Source organism: Solenopsis invicta, unplaced genomic scaffold (assembly GCF_016802725.1).
Source record: "Solenopsis invicta isolate M01_SB unplaced genomic scaffold, UNIL_Sinv_3.0 scaffold_1533, whole genome shotgun sequence".
In the NCBI taxonomy this organism is placed as follows: Eukaryota; Metazoa; Arthropoda; class Insecta; order Hymenoptera; family Formicidae; genus Solenopsis; species Solenopsis invicta.
The window spans coordinates 21,295-39,482 of record NW_024105248.1 but is presented as its reverse complement, the minus strand read 5'-3'; the positions used below and the strand labels follow the sequence as shown (position 1 = coordinate 39,482).

The 18,188-nt window shown below is 34.6% G+C and overlaps 1 protein-coding gene across 1 annotated transcript in view; it reads left to right on the top strand.

Annotated features, from left to right (window-relative positions):
* LOC105204588 (venom dipeptidyl peptidase 4) overlaps window positions 1-18,188 on the top strand; it is a gene marked incomplete at its 5' end in the record, with an annotated part of 53,672 nt that overhangs the window by 18,386 nt on the left and 17,098 nt on the right. Inside the window, 2 exons of the mRNA XM_039459271.1 lie at window positions 5,437-5,662; window positions 14,287-14,474. Of these exons, the coding sequence (XP_039315205.1) occupies window positions 5,437-5,662; window positions 14,287-14,474 (414 nt within the window). The remainder of the gene's footprint in view (window positions 1-5,436; window positions 5,663-14,286; window positions 14,475-18,188) is intronic.

The window sequence follows — 18,188 nt, the reverse complement described above, 5'->3', positions numbered from 1 at the left end:
ACGTGGATATCATAAAAGTTGTATAACAAATGCATTTAATCTGCCGATATTACGATATCGCTCCGGGAAGGTTTCGAGTAGGTATAATGCAACGTTATTCCGGTTTAACCCCGGATTTCCGAGACCATTGAAGCTTTCGAGTATACGTATATCATATACATATACATGCTTTTAATACGCTTTCGTGGCAACTGTAAAAGGTAACTTTGCAACTTCGAAACTTCGCGAGTCGGCAGCTGCAAAGTCGTGCGCGCGCTGAACGGGAGCTGGGATACTCCGCGAGCGTCGCAAAACAAAAACTGGCACGCACTCGAGTTTGTATTTATCAGTTCCCCCAGGGCACGTTGGATTCGCTGATTAATTTCCTTACGGAACACTTACCGCGCTCAAAAGGCCGAGTGCTATTCCAGCGCTCCGAGCTGTGCAAGTCCTGTAATTAAATGGCACAGCAGTGGATATATATCACTCCCAATAACTAATGTACCGGGATCAATTCTAGTAATGCACCAGGGATGAGGAGGCTGAAAAGAAAAATTGCTCTATCGGTTATCCGACCCGACCAGGCGGGACGAGCCAATTTCGTTCAATTAAATCATCAGAATTTTTTTTTACCCCGTACAGCTTTCTTTATGAAAAAAAGATCTGATGTATTGCGCAACTGATTAATCGTAAGCATGAGATATGTTGCCTCGCTTTGCTAATTTAAAGTTTACAAAGTTAATTTATTTTGGTTTAATTCGCGCGAGTGGTGCAACAATAGCACTTATTTATCGCACCGGAAGAAATTACAGAAGATACTTATCACGAGTTTATTGATTAGCAATTCCAGATTGAAGATATTGATCGATTCAAGGGCCTCTACTTTCACGCGTGAAGCTTGTGCAAAATTCAGTGATCCTCGCCCTTCGCAGATTGCTTCCTGGATTCTCCTGAATAGGAAATAATCGCCATAAATGGGCAACACATCTTCAAGTATTGTGTAGCTGCTGGAATTTAACCCCAACGTAACACGCCATCATCCTCGATTATGACAATGAGGTATCAGCTGCCAGGCGGAGGGTCCCGAGGGTCCCAAACCCCCACGGAACTCTCCGTCGACTTGCTTGATATCGATCGATCTTCATTTTCGAAGAAAGGCGCGTGGTGTTAGAGCCACCAAAAGTTGAAATTCTCGAATACGGTGCGAGAGAATGACGGCGGCGGCGCGGCGAGGCCCCGAGGTCGTTCAAGATTGATGCGATAGGCTAAATTAACAGGATGCTCGAATTAATCCATTCTAAATAACCCCGAGTCATCTATCTTACCAGCCCGGCGGAACTGCCGGCGACTTACCGTGTTCGCTGGATTCCCCTCGGTTTACGCGAACGATAGAGAATTCACGAACACTTCCCCTCGGTCCATTTTCGAATCTTCGAGATCTCATCTCGACAAATATTTAATAATCGTGTACACTGAATACATTCATACGAAATAAGAAGAGAGGAAGAAGAAAAGAGATGTGGAGGACTTTTTTCTAGTTATCCTTTTTAACAAACTTCAATAACATCCCGTTCGTTACTTTAAAAAAGAAAATAAAACTAAAGTGATATAATATATTAGAAAGGACCGAAGACGAACAAAATCAAGGATGCTCAATTAATCATAATACAAGTATTTTTTTTATCAATATCAAATTAACAAATATATAACGAAACAAGTTTCAACTTTACCCGAGTCTTTATCAGCTGTGATTGTGATTATTCTTTTGACTGTAGGACACTGATTATAATTATTCAGGATGGACTGCTATGGACTTGAAAAACCGAGATAAGTCATGGAAACTTAAATCGGTGTCCAGGGAAAATCTGAAGGAGAAAGCAGAGAAGGATATTAAAAATGTCTGAAATTTGAACTTTGCTCACAATTTCCTTAAAGTTTCTCCAGTTTCTTATTCTAAAGAGTAACTACATTTTTGTTTTAATGTTACATCTAATTTCATCAAATACATTCAAACCTTATGCACTTTACAAATCATTTCTGAAGTGTTAGAGCTGTAGCATATCGATAAACTTAAGTAAGCAATAGGAAAAATAACCAATCAAACAATCACAGTCCACAATTACTCCTCTCTCGTAAGAAGATAGAAAAAATATATTTATCCACTGTAAAGAACATACTTTTCTCTACTTGTCATTTAAATTTTATTTAAAAATTATATATACTAGCGTCGCTATTTAATCATGTTTTCACAACGTGTGACTAATATATCTTGAAGAGTTCAATCGATTGACTTGTAGTTTTACACACTTTTTTTTAGAAAGATTAAAAACTAATATTTGACGTAAGATTTTTAACGAAAAATTGCTGTGCTGATTTTGTTTCAACATGATTTTTTAAAAACGGCTGCGTCAAGCAGATCCATTTCAATTTTATACAGTTTGTATCATTTTATTTTTTAATGAGTCCTTTGAAAGTAGCAGTGGTCACTGTAAACGCCGTTTTTTAAAACATGATTTAGGAAAAGCTGAAGAGCGATCCCATTTTAAATTTTATTTTTTAAATAAAATTTAAGTAAAATTCAAATAAAGAAAAATATTTACAATAAATACGATTTCTCTATTTCTTTCTGCTTTTTCATAAAAAATTTGTAGTTAAGTTTTATTTTGATTCGTCTAGGTATACATGCATTCTTAAGATTATATATCGATCATGAAAAATTTTCAGTATTTCTTTATTGCAAACCATGGAGAAATCAATGAATTTTAAAATGTATTTTCTGTGGCAACCCTGTAATTGCAGATATTTGAGAATGTGGAATTACGTCAAGCAACAGTTTTTTGAAGTTTCTGGTAACAAGTTTTTAAGAAAATATCGATTTCGAATTAATTTCAAAGATTATTTCAAAAATTTAGAAATCACGCTACTATTGATCTCTAGCATGAGCGTTACTCACCCACTGATTCTCCAAGTTTTCAGACCACGTCTAGCAATTCCATTCGTAATGCTGCATCACTGAGCGCTGCAATTTGCATACGCATAGATAAAACTCAGGAAATCTTCAACAAACAGCATAAGTTCCATTGCATCAGATCACTAGTTTATGCTAATATTGCACTAATATTCGAACTGAAAACTAATTTAAAAGTCTTTAACTTTATGAACGACAATTGAATTATTAAAATATGTATGCTTTTTCTTGAGATTATAAATATAGTATATCTATATTTTATTAAACATTTTTTTTATTTGCTTAATGAAAAATTAATATCATTGCATAAATGGAAAATGTTTTATTGCTACCTTATTCTAATTCTAAGGTACTGAAATGGAATTAGTGATCATAGAAAATAACAAAAAATAGTGTTTTTTCATAATGGTTCATCTTATGGTTTATTCGCAAAAATATATACATATTAAAAAAATACAGATCGTATACAGAAAATACGATTTAAAATATTTTAGAAAATTCTTTGGATAGATGTAGGTACATAAGAAATACTTGTTATTGTTTCATTTTTTTGCATAAAAACATTAACATACAATACAATTTTATTACCTATAAATAAATTGTAAATTTTGTGACAAAAATTGTAATTATGAAGTAACTTGCCAGAAAATCATCTTCGAACATCCGTTTGTGTGACCTCCTCTTCTTATCCATCCTAGGTGGACACGATTGTGTAAAGTCTCTCGGATTTTAAAAGAAAAAGATAGATGCTTTACATCTACGTAATGCATCCCTCGTACCGTGGAAGCACTTGGGAACAGACAGAGAACAATAGATCTGATTAATACATGATGGTATCAGCGGCATACAGGTACGGGCAAGCGGCGGACAGTCAATGGCCGCAATTTACACCATCAGCTTTCTGATTGTATCTAATGGGCAGGATTCTGCTGACGTAGCCGCTTGATAACCCAGAACGGGAGCGACTCTCAATAAATCGGGCACCGGAGGTTTCCTCCTCCGGTGACAGCGCGGTCCATATGGAAATTGCGCACTTCTGTTTAGCGGGCGGTGCTCCGTTTGTATCTGCACTGATGTAGAACACACCCCCCCCCCTGGCTGTCTGAAGAACATCTGACGGAGTGAAGAGGGGAATTAGCAAGACACGAGATAATAATTAGCGAAATATATCTCGCCGGGACACGTCCCGGTGAAGTAGCATCGGGCTAGTGGACAATTCGTCTTTGGCGGTCCCTTATCGCGTATCTTAGGGCCGCAACAGGTGTTCTCCATGTCTTCGGTAATGCAGATACCGAAGAACTAATTTCTTAGCGGTAATGTGTCGGCGCGACACTTGGCCGACGCGAGTGACGATTTCCCCGCCGCGCTTCTGCGTGTAGCGAGCGACAGTCTCATTGCCAGTTTATTACATCGTGCGAAAGTAAAATCTTAAAATTAGAAGAAAGTTGCCAAAACTGACATAGGCCTTTTAAAATGACACGTTATTTCTCACTGAAAGTGAACTCCAATACTAATAAAAATATGACCTGCTTAGGTAATTGAAGAAACTAAAATTTATAATTCATATATTTTGATGGATATTTTTCTGTACTAAAACTCGATAAAAACAAATTTTTTAAAAGCTAGAATAAAATTTGTACGATTTTTCTTTGCAAAATTACATAGTTTGAAATTGAACGGTAGTGAATATATTATTGAAAATATTTTTGACCATTTCACATGTTTGTAGCGTTTTAAAATTGTTTTATTTAAATTTTCATTTTTTTAATTTTAGTTTTCTCATAATGCAGTTCTGAACATAAAAATTGGAGTGCAGCATAAATCGACGCATATATCGATAAAACATATAAGATAATAAAAATCATGTAGAATGAAAGGCATAGCTTTATATGAACGATTTCATCACCAGTTTATTATATTGTGCGAAAAACCTAAAAAAGGATCTGTAAAATCTATTAATTATTCAATGATTATAATTAATCATTGTCGGTATAAATCGACAAAAACATTTTATATTAAAATAAAAGATTTCTATTAATCTTTATATACTTCAACTTGTAAGTATTTTGTACAGAAAAAAATATGAAAGGAAAAGAAAATACAGCTATGTCGGTTTTAGGGCTCGCTTTGTTAGATTTGCTCATTTTTGCTTATCTATTACGAAAAACTTAATTATTGCAAAATTCGAAATGATATTATAAAAAATGCTGTCCGATAGAAAACACTAGTTCTAGTTTGTATTTATGTTTCCAAAATTTTATTTTTAGTTTTTATTTAAGAAATATTAAAAAAAACCAACAAATATGTCGACAACCTTCTTCTACATACATGATCGATCACGCACGAGGTTCCAAAAAAAAAAGCAAATTTCAAAAATGCTAAGTTAGTAGAACAGATCAATCAATATTGCGCGAATGACAGGTTGTAGATTTATGAAGACAACTGAATGTAGCACGTCTATCGACGAAAGATATTTGTTTTTGTTACAGATATTACTTGGCCACTTCGGAATCCGATACGGCGGTTCAGCATTTGTACAGAGTGTCGCTGCTGGATTCGGGACACAAGTCGGCGGCGTGTTTGACTTGTAACGTTGTCAGAGAGAAGGACGGCAGCCGCTGTTTGTACAACAGTGCTAAATTCTCCACTGACAATTCGCATTACGTGCTCACTTGTGCCGGGCCTGGAGTACCCGACATCGCTATCTACAATAAGGTACGTATCCATCTGACGCTTCCCTATTTCTCGTAGCCCTTTCTACCCGTAAACCCGTACACTGTTGTATCCTTTATAAAACAATTTCCTATTTAACTTACACAATTTAAAAAATTTTAAAAGGAAAGACGTAAAAATAAGATTCAGCTAAAACGTAAAAATAAGATTTTTACATTATCAGTTACTCAGCCAACAACAGTACGTTAATAAAACTATTTCAAAAACAGGCGCAACAGGTTTTTAATAAAAAAGATATAAATTTTGATAGATTTTAAAGATTTCAGAATAATGTTCAATGATGCAAATCTTAAAGCAGTGTACAATTATTCAAATGCGAAAATAAACGCGAAGGGTTTGTGTAACAATTTTAAAACGTAATGGCATAAAATATAACTATTGCATTATTAAATTTAGCGTAGGTGCGCATAATTCTGGGCCTTTGAAGTAATTAATATTCGAAATTCAAAATAATGATCGTAATCCATCAGATTGGACCTGTAATTTCATCTCAGGAACGTAACAGGTATCTCGTATATTCCCGCCTTCTCCCGTACTAGTTTCAGCTTTGAGTGCAATGTTATTGCTGCGCAACGCGTTTGATAGGTTTCATCAATCATTACGTTGTATGCAGTCCGGATTTCTACAAATTTCATCCCTTCCGAATGGAGCTAGGGCGCGAGAGAGATGCGAGAGAGAGAGAGAGAGAGAGAGAGAGAGAGCGAAAGAGCGAGGTCGTGCATGTATATCCTGTGAAATTCCTTTTGCTGCGCGCGTTGCATTACGAATCGCAATATTATATCCGGACCGCGAACAATGATCTTTCGTATCGCACGCGCGCACGCATTTGCATGCGATATAGACGTATGGATGACAGGCCGCGTAATTCTGCTAGTGAGCGTTACACGAACCGCGGTGGGCCGCTATCAGACAACCGAATCGAATAAATTTCGTTACAGCAATACGGGATACGCTTGTAGTAGGTACTATGCGCCATACGCGGTTTAGTCCCGGCACGCCGCGCTGCGAGTAATATACGAGCGGCCGCCGCCGGCCTGGTGCACCCACCGTGCTCTGGTACCGGGTCGGCAACGGCATAACAAAGCTCTCGCCCAAAATCCCGCGCGGGAACGCAAAACACATTGCGCCCGCGATACCGTTCGCTTGGCCTAATCAGATCGAAATCACACCGAGACAGATTATCGCGACATTGTTGGCGACCTCGTAAAAACCATCGTACACGACGAGGCGGCGCGATAGCACCGGCGATGCATCAAGCCGCGAGTGTTTTCAGTGTGTGTGTGTGTGTGTGTGTGTGTGTGTGTGTGTGTATTCTCGTATTGTTTTTGAATAAGCCGTATAAAAGGAGAATAATTAAGCTTGCGAACTAGAGAGTCGTTTATCTCGACGCGCAAGTGCGATTGTGTTATGCGTATTCGGCAGGGTGTAGCTAGAAGTTTTATAGTAATTAAATGCAAAAATGGCAAAAAGGTGGATTTTTATTACGATTAAATTGTTGAAAGTAAAAAAAATGAGCTTCTGTCACATTTTAAAGTGATGGTATTGCAAAACTATCCAAATTTTGCCTCGGCTCTCGCTATTTGATCGCGTTGCGTGCCTGCAACCGTTTTCGACCCGGTCACGTTTTGTATCAATTTCCAATTTCGCTACGTAAATAAAACACGTTCAGAGAAATGGCGCAATCAACAACGGCCGCTGGCTAGAATCGACGATTCAGAAGCGTCGCGTATAAATTTAATAACTTATAGTGTGAACAATGTTGCAGAATTAAATTTGTCGCGCGTAGTCTTTGGTGCAACACTCGTTAAAAAAAGGTTCAGCGTCACTTTTGAGTTTATTGAATAACAAACCTTCGTCTTTAAATCTTTAAACCTAAAAGAATTACCTATTGAATCTATTACATTTAAATGATTGGAAAAATACATTTTACACTGCTCGAACAATATCAAACCTGGAATGTTGTGCAATTTTTTTTACATTAACTCTTTCGAGTTCGAATTTTTTTGAGAAATGGAACAAAGAGTCAGGTTTTTTTTATTACAAAAGGAGGCCTATACTGATAATGCAATACCGAAATAATATCGATTTTTTTCATACCGGTATGGCAAACCAAAAAGAGAAGACTGATAAAGCACGATACCAATATGGATGTATATTGGTTTGAATACCGGTTAATATCGATTAATATTGGTACTAACGTTTTATTAAATAATAACATTATTTATTTATTGCCTCGGATTAATCCAATTACAGATCAAGTTCATATAAAATTATACTTGATTTTGTTATTAACAATTTCTATACAAAATAATCGTTATGATTTGAGGAGTCATTTTTTTTTGTAAAATGTGTGTTTACAAGAATAATAAAAGTATTAGTTTATAGTGTTATTTTTTCTCAATAAAATAATTTACAGTTTTTCCAGGGGAGGGAGAACTTGGTATGTTCTTCTTATAACATTAATATTGCTATTCCGACTTCATGGCTATATTTAAAATCCGGCGAATTGCAACGCGCAGTTTAGGGGAATCTTGTAAATGTTTATAAATTTACCTAAAAAAAATTAATGAGCATTGAGAACTGCTTTCGACCGATAATGCTGTATTTATTATTTTAATTTTTTTTATTTTATAATTGTATTTATATTGCAATATTTTTTTATTAGAGTTAATTTAAACAATTTCCTTCAAATCCTGATTGAACTAAATAGCTTAATATTGATCAAAAATATGTTTTTTAAAGACACAGGTATATCTATATATCATTAGACTTAAAAGAGTTAATTATTTGGATGAAAATTTAGTCACAATTAAATTTTATACTTTTATTCTATTTGTTAGGTTAGAACAAGGTGTTAGGATAACTGAACTAACACTACTTTTACGCAAACAAAATATTAATAAATGTTATTTTAAGTTATCAAAATTTTATTAATAAAAACTGTACTAATGGAATTATATCACTTGAATGAAAATTTATTCAGAACACTATTTCAAGGTTAAAATTAGGAAAGATAACTATTGAGAATTAAGTATAAAAATATAATTCAGGTGTAATTATTTAAAAAGCATTGTTTATGATAATTTAGTATGCAATCCAAGTGATATTATAGCATTATATTTGATAACATCTGCATCGCAAACATCATGGTAATCACGTCATGCAAAGTATAATATGCATGCGTAATTTATAATTACGCATGTTTGTGTCAATACTGCTATTTAATAAATTTAAATTTATATATATTGAGATATTTTAACATCTTTACATCGCAACAATACAATGTTTATAGGATAAAGAATATTTCGATGAAGAAAAATATTAATGAATGTCTCTTGACAAAAAGAGATAATGTAAAAAAATTATGATTATAATCATAGATACGAATAAATTTTACTTTATTTCTTTTATTTGTTTCTTCTGATATACAATATTAATAAAGTCTATTTTTTAACATTAAAGGACCTCAATTAGAAAATCTAGCTTTTCGTTCGGAATTTCAATAATTTCATACGCATGTAATTTTAATCGCAATTCAATCAATTGTCTCTTTCGAATTATAACACTCGCCGTATTATCGACAAATACAGCACATTTAATTAATTATGATTAGCAGGTTTAATTCATCAATTAACGATAACCAATTCTGGTGAAACTGTGAAAGCGGTTATATTATTTATTAATATAAAATTTGATTAACTCGCATTAACACAGACACGTGTTCATTCCTCATTCCGACATTATGGCTTCTAATTACTACATTTTGAATACGAACTCTGACAAAGGCCATAGCATGTAAGCGCGCATGTTTTATGTATATACGCACTTACACGGCGTTTTGTATACAAATTTATAAAATTTTATGCATATTTTCTTCTCATTTGCAATTCTTTCCCACGAAGTACTTACGTGTTTCTGCTTTTTAAAAGTATTAAATGTCTTTATTTATTTAAAAAAAATACTTTTAAACTTATATATTTTAAATGATTAATAATAATGTTGATTAATAATGATGGTTAATAATTAATAATAGTGAAAGTTTATTAAGCACATAAATGTTCTATCTATGCAATTATTAATTAAAAGAAAATCAATAGGAAGTACAAGCTTATTGAAAGTCTTTTTATGAAAAAGCGCAATAAATAAAAAAATCACACAAAATTTAAATCGATCGATTAAAATAAAATTGTAAAAGAAATTATGAATACACATCTCTCGAGAAGAAATAGCCTCAACTCTCTTCATTGTTCTATCTTCATCTTGAAACTTTGATCGAGAATGACTTAGCGCAAGGGTCTGGGTATTACCAGTCAAGGAGAAACTCCTCCTCAGACCGGTTTTCTTCTCTTCTCTCTTTCCAGTCTATCTATAATCTATCCGTCCATTTGCTTATTCGCCAATCTACCTGCGCGCCCACCGTCTTCGAAGAAAAAGTTTGCGGTCGGATGAAAGTTTCATTACTTTCGATAATCAAATTCCTCCGTCGACTTTCCGTGGTGACAGACTGGCCGGGACGTCGCAAATTACCGGGGCGAGAAAAGGAGGAATGCACTTGGACAAGAACGATTATTCGAGATAAACGAGACGGATTTATTCACGTATACGAGAGAGATCTAAATCTACGAATTAATATTAATAACAGTTAAACATGATCGAAGTAAAAATGTATCGTGTTTTCTATTCTGTGTGCAATTTAAGCTCAAGAGTTCTTGTTTCGTTGATATAAATATAAATTATATAATAATTTTATTACGTTTCATCATATTATATAAACGAAAAGCAAGAACTTGAACTTAAATTAGAAATAAAAAATTTGTTATAATTTTCTGTCACGTTCAATATGTAATAATATTATAAAATATAAATTATATAATAGGACCCTTAAATTATGTTGCATTTTGATATGTCTCGGTTCACTATAACACAAATGCAAGATAGGCCTGATCGACATTGGTCTATTTCCGTTGTACATAATCCGATTATCGCGACGAGAGACGGGACAAGAGGAGAAAGAGAAGAAGTGAAGAATTCATTGAACTTCAAGGGCGTCTAACGCAAAATGTCGAGAACGAATCCACGTGCTTTATCGCGATTAACGGAGCGAAAATCTGACTATCTATCTAGCCTTTATCACTTATTTTCGCGCAGCTGCTTAATGCTGATAATTGGTCTTCTCGCCCGGGAAGCCGTCGACAATGAACGTTAATCCAATTACGTTAAAGAGCGATCTTGTCGATGAAATTTGCACTTTCAGACCGCGCGAATCGGTCAGCCTGTCTTCGACTTCGGTCGTTTTAATTAACGCGAACGTTTTCCTTTTGTTTCGCAACATCTACGCCGAGTTACAGATGATCCGTATAAACGCGTTTAGAAGATTTTCTTTACTTTGATCATATCGTAACAAGTTGCAAAATATTTTACGATCTACATTTACTTTCTTGGTCTTTCCAAATTGAAATGATCCTAAACGTTTATCAAATCATAGAGATATTTTTTGCGGAAAATTTTTCATAAAAGAGTGCTGCGATATTATAATATATGTCACTGCACGTTTTTAATATCAATTTTTTTCGGGATTAATAGAGCGATTTGTTATGTGCGAATATTACACGTGCGTCAGCAAAGTCGCAAACAGGCACGTACAAAATCCCCTCTGGAATCCCTTTGTCGATCTTTAGTGCACTTTGACGAGATTTATGAGGCACTCCTGCATGCCGATCCAATTACGTCGATATTATGATACGGACCTATTATCGAAATTTACAAAAGGCTCAAAGTGATGCCAATTGATCGCGCTTGACTTTCCGATATACCATTATTGCCCTCCGCTGCGCGTCGAAGAAACCTTTTCATCCCTGGGAAAATTTGCGTATATAAATTACGCAGCGAGATTTTCCACCAATTTGGAGTCGATTCTTTTTTTTTCTTCTTTCTTTTTTTTATGCAAACCATTAACAATGGCTCCAACTCGCGGTCATTTGCGGTATGCAAATACAGTTATACTGTGATTCTAACTCGCAGCTGAGTTTCCGTGACGATAAAGTTCAAATAAGTTACATACCATTGTTTGAACTTTTCTCTTGTTCTCTGTGTGTCGGAAAAAATATTGAACGCTTTCAGAGGTACATGAAAAATTTAACGAGAATATCAAATTCCATTCTTCTTTGCAAGTTATTTATAGTATTTTTTATTAAACTTGATAGAATTTATGTTAGGAGTTAAAATAAAATTTTAATTAATTAAGAATTAATTTTGAAAGCGATTTTGTGAGGAAGTTCCTCAGATTTAAAAAAAATAGAGGGAAATCACAAGACTTTTCCTTCACATTTAAACTCAACAGACCCCTCGAGCGAACTTAAAACATTTTTACTTGTTCAATCGAAAGCAAGTGTTCTGCTCATATGTAATATGAAAAAAATTTGCTCAAATTTGAAAATTTACTGCATTTAATAGATCTTGCAAATATTTCTGTTGCAAAATTTTATATAACATTTTGCAAAATCCTTTCAGAAGTGTGAAAGGTTGAAACCTTCTTGAAAGCTTTCCACAGTACACCCAATCGGCGCTGTATATTTACATGGAGAATATCGAATTCCATTTTCCTCACAAGTTATTTGTACTTATTAAACTTGATAGGGAAAATTTAAGAGCTAGAAGTTAAAATGAAATTTCAATTAAAAGTTAATTCTCTAATTTGAGAGTAACTTTTTCAAGTGACTGCAAAAATCTATATACATTTTTCTGCAATCTATTTAATCCTTGTTTTTCTGTCTTGGAAGAAGTTAAAATATATATTGAGAAATTAACATTGTGGGATAAGAAGTGCTTCGTCGCTTCTTGGTTTTTTTTTAAAACTTTATCAACTTATACCGCATGGCGCACACGTGCATGCGATGGCGCGAACTTTGCGGCCGTTCTATATATGTTCTGCGAATTGAGGGAGAGGGGAAAAAAATACATATCTCGATCGAAAATCGATATCGCCACGTCATATCGCGATCGGCACGAGATTCTCACAAAAGCTGGAAACCTCTCGCCGGATCGCCCGTCATTCTACGAGGAAACTTCGGTAACGCGGATCCGAGAGCGCGGGTGCGCGGATCCGAGAAAAAGTTCGCGGCGATGCAAAATCGAGATTCGCCCGTCGGTCGGGTAGTCGTCGGCGAACTCGTTGAGTGCTCGACGCACAAAAGCGCGCAGATTGCGCGTTACATTTACCCCCTCACCCCCCTCTCTGCTCCTCCTAAGAGGAGTTCGCGGGTAAACTCGGTCGCAAAAACGCGGAATCGGAAACTGCGACGGGCAGATCGCGGCGGCGCCCCTTTCGCGGGCATTGGCCCGTTCGACTTTTCTAATGCAATTTTTTGTTGCGTGATATACCGCGAATCCTCTTCCCATCCCCCCGCCTGTCACGTCGGAAGAGAGAAAAACCTACTCCCGGACAACTACCCGCGAAAGTGGCTGCCCTTTGAACCGAATCGATTCCGACCGGCAAACCGCGAGCGGAGGGTGCGATTGAAGTTCCGAACTACTTTGGGGAAGGCAAACCGCTAAACGTTCTTCTGGTCTTACGACTTCCCCGCAAGTTTGCAGGAGTGTCTCCGAGTGTGTTGACGATGTTATTCACCGCCCTAGCTATGTAATCTACCGCTATTATGACGATGTCGGAATCAGGAGATGACCAGCGATTGTCGGTCTAAAGCGGTCAGAGAATGAAGATGAAGGAAATGATATATAGTGTTGCTATTGCACGATACCGAATGAATATAAATGACGAATAGAACTCATAGTCATTCTATCTACACGTGAAATGCACAAGATTAACATTTATTTAATTCGCTACGTATTAAAATTTATATCCAGCGCCACGGTTAATATCTCCTTAGTTTTCGCGATTTTAAATTTTGTCGTGAAAATTTCAATGTTAAGTAGAACAATTGAGTAAAAAGATATTATTAAAATAATACTAATAAATTTAAATTAAGAAAATGGCTATACCGGTCGAAACCAAATCTCAGTGCTCATTAATAATTTTCTAGATAAATTCTTAATCTTTTAATTAATGTAATGTAATTTTGTTTTTTATAGTGAAATATTAAAATTAATAATATAATTATATTATTTAAAATTTGAATAAAATTTGGGAAATTAAGATAGTAGTAAATTAAGATTAGATACCCTATTATATTAATTAAAATAAAGTAAATTAGAGATGAAGAATAGTATTATTGGAAATTTAAATAATTTGACGATATTTTAAATAGAGGAATTTGTTAACTAATTGATATTCCACGTTAGAAGGTACCTACAGAAATAAATTTTATATTGTTGTTTAAAAATTATTTTAGTAGAATGAATGATTGATAAATGATTGTATGTATTTACAAATTCCCCCAAATTCTGCGCGCCGCATGTTTGCCGGACTTTAAAACGCAACTATTGAGTAGAACCAGAAATGTAATATCACGAAATGAAATTGTTAATCAGTGTAATAATTTTAATGTCAACAAACATCTCTGCGATCCGTCGTTATCCCGAAAACTAAAAAATTTGTTGCGAAAAGTAATATTAACTTTGTTAATTTCTTCTTTCTTTTCTGCTTTCAGAATTCCACATTGCTCTCTGTGTGGGAGGACAACAACGTAGTAACTGATATAATAGTGGAAAAATCGCAGCCAATCGTCCAAAGGTACAAAATCCCAGTTCCTGGTGGCTTTAACGCCCAAGTGAGACTTCTGATACCACCCGGCGCTGACCTGACCGGTGCCACCAAGTATCCTATGCTGGTTTACGTGTAAGTTCTTTTCCGACAAAATCTCTCTCTTGGATAAAGGTAACGCGACTGCCGCTATTGTTTACCTCTCATCGAATAATTTGAAATCGTGTGCTTCTTTTGTTCGATCACGTTCGAACGTATAAAGAAGTATATAATACAATTTATATTTTCTATGAATTAAAATTTCTCTGTGCAGTAGCAGGGTTATGCGAAATGTTTTACACGAAGAATATTTTTTAACGACGCTCAAGTTTATTTATGTGAATTTTAATTATTACTCGATTGCTGTTTTATGTGATTTTATATTTAATTTTTTATACTTTTCGTTTAATCCATTTTAATCTCTGGCACTCACTAACATGGTAAACGTAAATTAAAATAAGACTTGTTAAGACTACGCGCGAGGGAGACGTATGTTCGAGGTACACGTTTGATTTCGCGAACGCTAAAAAAATTACACCGAACACGCGTGAGCCCTGGCGATTGATCGTGCTCAGCTATCAAGAGTACTTTCCAGCTATCATCCAAGTTCTTAAATTGCGTCGTTTTTCGGCGTCGCGTATATCTCGGCGTTCACTTAAAAGCATCCATATTTTCCGCGGCGCGACAAGAAATGTGACAACGCACTCCGCGGGCGTCATCAATCGGTTCCGTCATAATGCACTCGCGAGATAAGCGTAATGGAGGAGCGGTGACGAACGTGCGGCAGCGGAGCGTAGTCCGTGCACCGTGACGTGAAAACGAAGCTCTCCTTTACGTGGCCTGAATTAGGGCGAGATGTAAAACCACGCCGAAGCGATGAGTCATTCCGTATTCAGTTTCACGAACGAAAACTTCAGCAGCTTCCCCGATAAAAGCGGAGCGTTATCGATCGACTCACGATCGTATTTCTTCTAATGACGAAAAAAAATAGTCGAAATAACATGATCGTTAAAAGAGGGCTCGGAAACCAAACGTATGACGTTCCACTTCGCCATTCCTCTCCACTTTTTCTTCTTAACCTTCTTAATTGAGTCTTTTTATTTTAAAATACGGTATACCTTTAAATCATAGACATTTAAATATATAAATGTCTATGCTTTAAATACACATGAATAGTTTCCTACAAAAACCAAACAACTTCAAAGAGTCTAATTTTCAGGAAACCTTTCATCTTCAAACCGTTTATTGCAAAAAATTTTTTTTAGACACATGTAATAAGTTTAAGAAAGAAGCTGCAAGCTTTAATTAAAATTTTAAAGCCCTATTTAAAAATCACAATAAAAAAAATATCTGCACTTTATTTGATTTTTACGGGAATTTTACATTTATTATTCTATTTATCTCATAATGTTTTACAATTACCTTTAACTTTTTACTTACTTTTTTTAATAATATGAATAATGATGAAAGGTGAAGAAGGAAATATTATTTTAAATATAAAGCAATAATTTTTTCACTTTTTGTTTACAAAATTTTACAAGTTGTTTACTTTTAACACGAACATTTTCTATCTCTTTGTATAAATAATAATTTAAATTTTTTTTAACGTATAATGATAAATAAACATAAACAAAGATTTAGGCTTTAGGATTAATATTTTGAGGAATCTATTAAAGAAAAGTAAAAAAATCTGTGGATTTGTTTTATTCTTTGTTAAAAATTTTGTATTTACTACCTATTTATATTTAAATAGGTAGTAATATTTCCTGCTTTCTGTTTGATTCTTATCGAAACGAAATTGTTCACAATATAACGCTACTGATCGAGACTAATTTGGCTTTAAAATCCAGATTTTGAAAAAAATCAACTTTTTTGGTAGAAAATCCTTCAATTTAAAATGCAGTTTTTATAAAATCATTCGTTTGTGTCAATTAAGTTTATGAGAATCGATGGCGACCTTGTTGCAAAAGGATAATTCTTCTTCCAAGTCGTTAGTCGCTGTCGTGATGGTCAGCGGGATGAGCTTTTCATGTTTTCCGCATTTGGAAGGTGCACGTGTACGCGACAATGACGTCGCTGGCGAGCATGGTGCTTGAGGCCGATATAACTTTCCGGCGTAAATCCTAATAACACCTAATTTGTAGGCGGTCCTGACCAAGCTCGAACTTTTGAAAGTACAAAGAGCTTACGATGGAAGTTGCCGCGATGTCTGTTCCGAAAGTGCAACTTCACGTTGCGCATTAACGGTCAGAAGGAAGACAGTAACGCGAGCATTAGGAACTCTTCGTTTACTCTCTCCTTAGAATAATCAAATTTCAATTTGATAGGCGTTCCGTAAAAACTATATTCAGCATCGAAACAATACGAAAGAATCATTGCGACGCGATGCTAGGCGGAGCGTAATTGAATAACTTGGTTTGGTAAAACTTATTCAGATTTATAAAAATTATAATTTTTTTTTTTATTAAGATCATTACATTTATTAATTAATTATTAATGTATACTTATTATTTATTAAAATTGATTTATCTAATATTTTTTTATATTAATTATCACCTATATATAAAAAAATAAAAACTTTAGAATCCTATAGCTCGATTTATAATTATTCTTAAATTTTTATATTTTGATATAAGGTTTTTTTAGCTTTTATTTTTTTAACATATTATTCTCTGTTAGAAAGTAATCATTTGCTTTCTTTGCGTGAAAGAAAATAGATAAGAAAACATTGATGTCTATAGTAAACCATATAAATTAATATCTTTCACATCGATTTAAATGCCTCATTTATTTGCATTAGATGTAGACTTTTAAGATGCAGAATGTCGACGAGTAGACGCAAAGTTAAACTCATAGAAGAACTATTGCAATTGCAACGACGGACGCGTTTTGTTCGCCCGGCGATGGCGAGTAAAGAGAAGTTTGAGTTTCCGCCGTTCGCTTTATAGTGGAGTAATTGTACTGTCCTCGTGTTTGAAACGGTAGGTATATTGGATCGCGCGCCGAGTTTTCACATATCACAGACATCCGGGCGATCGCTTGTCCTCTCTGGTTTTCAATGAAATTTCCTATACGTTCAGTCTAGATCATCGATCGCAACGCTGAGTGTCCGCGATACGAGACCGTGGGAACCGATTGGGCCATTGACCTCTCTGTAAAATCGGTGCTTTCCATGTTGTTAAATGAGTACCTGTTCTTTCCCGTATTTCTTGTGATCAATGAATATCCCTGTGTGAGTACGCGATCCTCAAGTCATATTCAAAAACATCTCGATATAAAGCCAAAAGAATTAACGAAGAAACAAACGAGTGCACTAAGTACATGGAAGTGAAATAATAATAACGTTAAATTTTTTGCTACGACACATCGTGAAATCTCTATTGTACTATTTTAGTAGTGTCTAATAGACACTAAAGAAAAATATTAATTTCATTGCTAAGAAATGAGTTTATACAATTTATTTTTTTTCTTAAGGTTATCTTTACAAATAATATTTTCTTTATAATAATCTTAAAATGTACTTATCAAAAAAAAAAAAAATCATTATCAACATACTCTTTCAAAGAATATTATAAAATTTTACTAGAGAAAAGTTAAAATTTTAAGCAAATTAAATTTTTATTTTAACTTAATGTTCTTAAACGAATTATTAAATTACTAGAATATAGAACATATTTTGAATGAATTTGATGTTGAACTTACATAAATTTACGGATATAGAAACTTATGAAATATTTATAATGAGTAGTATTTACTTGGTATCGTGTGCGCATGTGTGTGTGTATATATAAATAAATTGAATTATTTTTC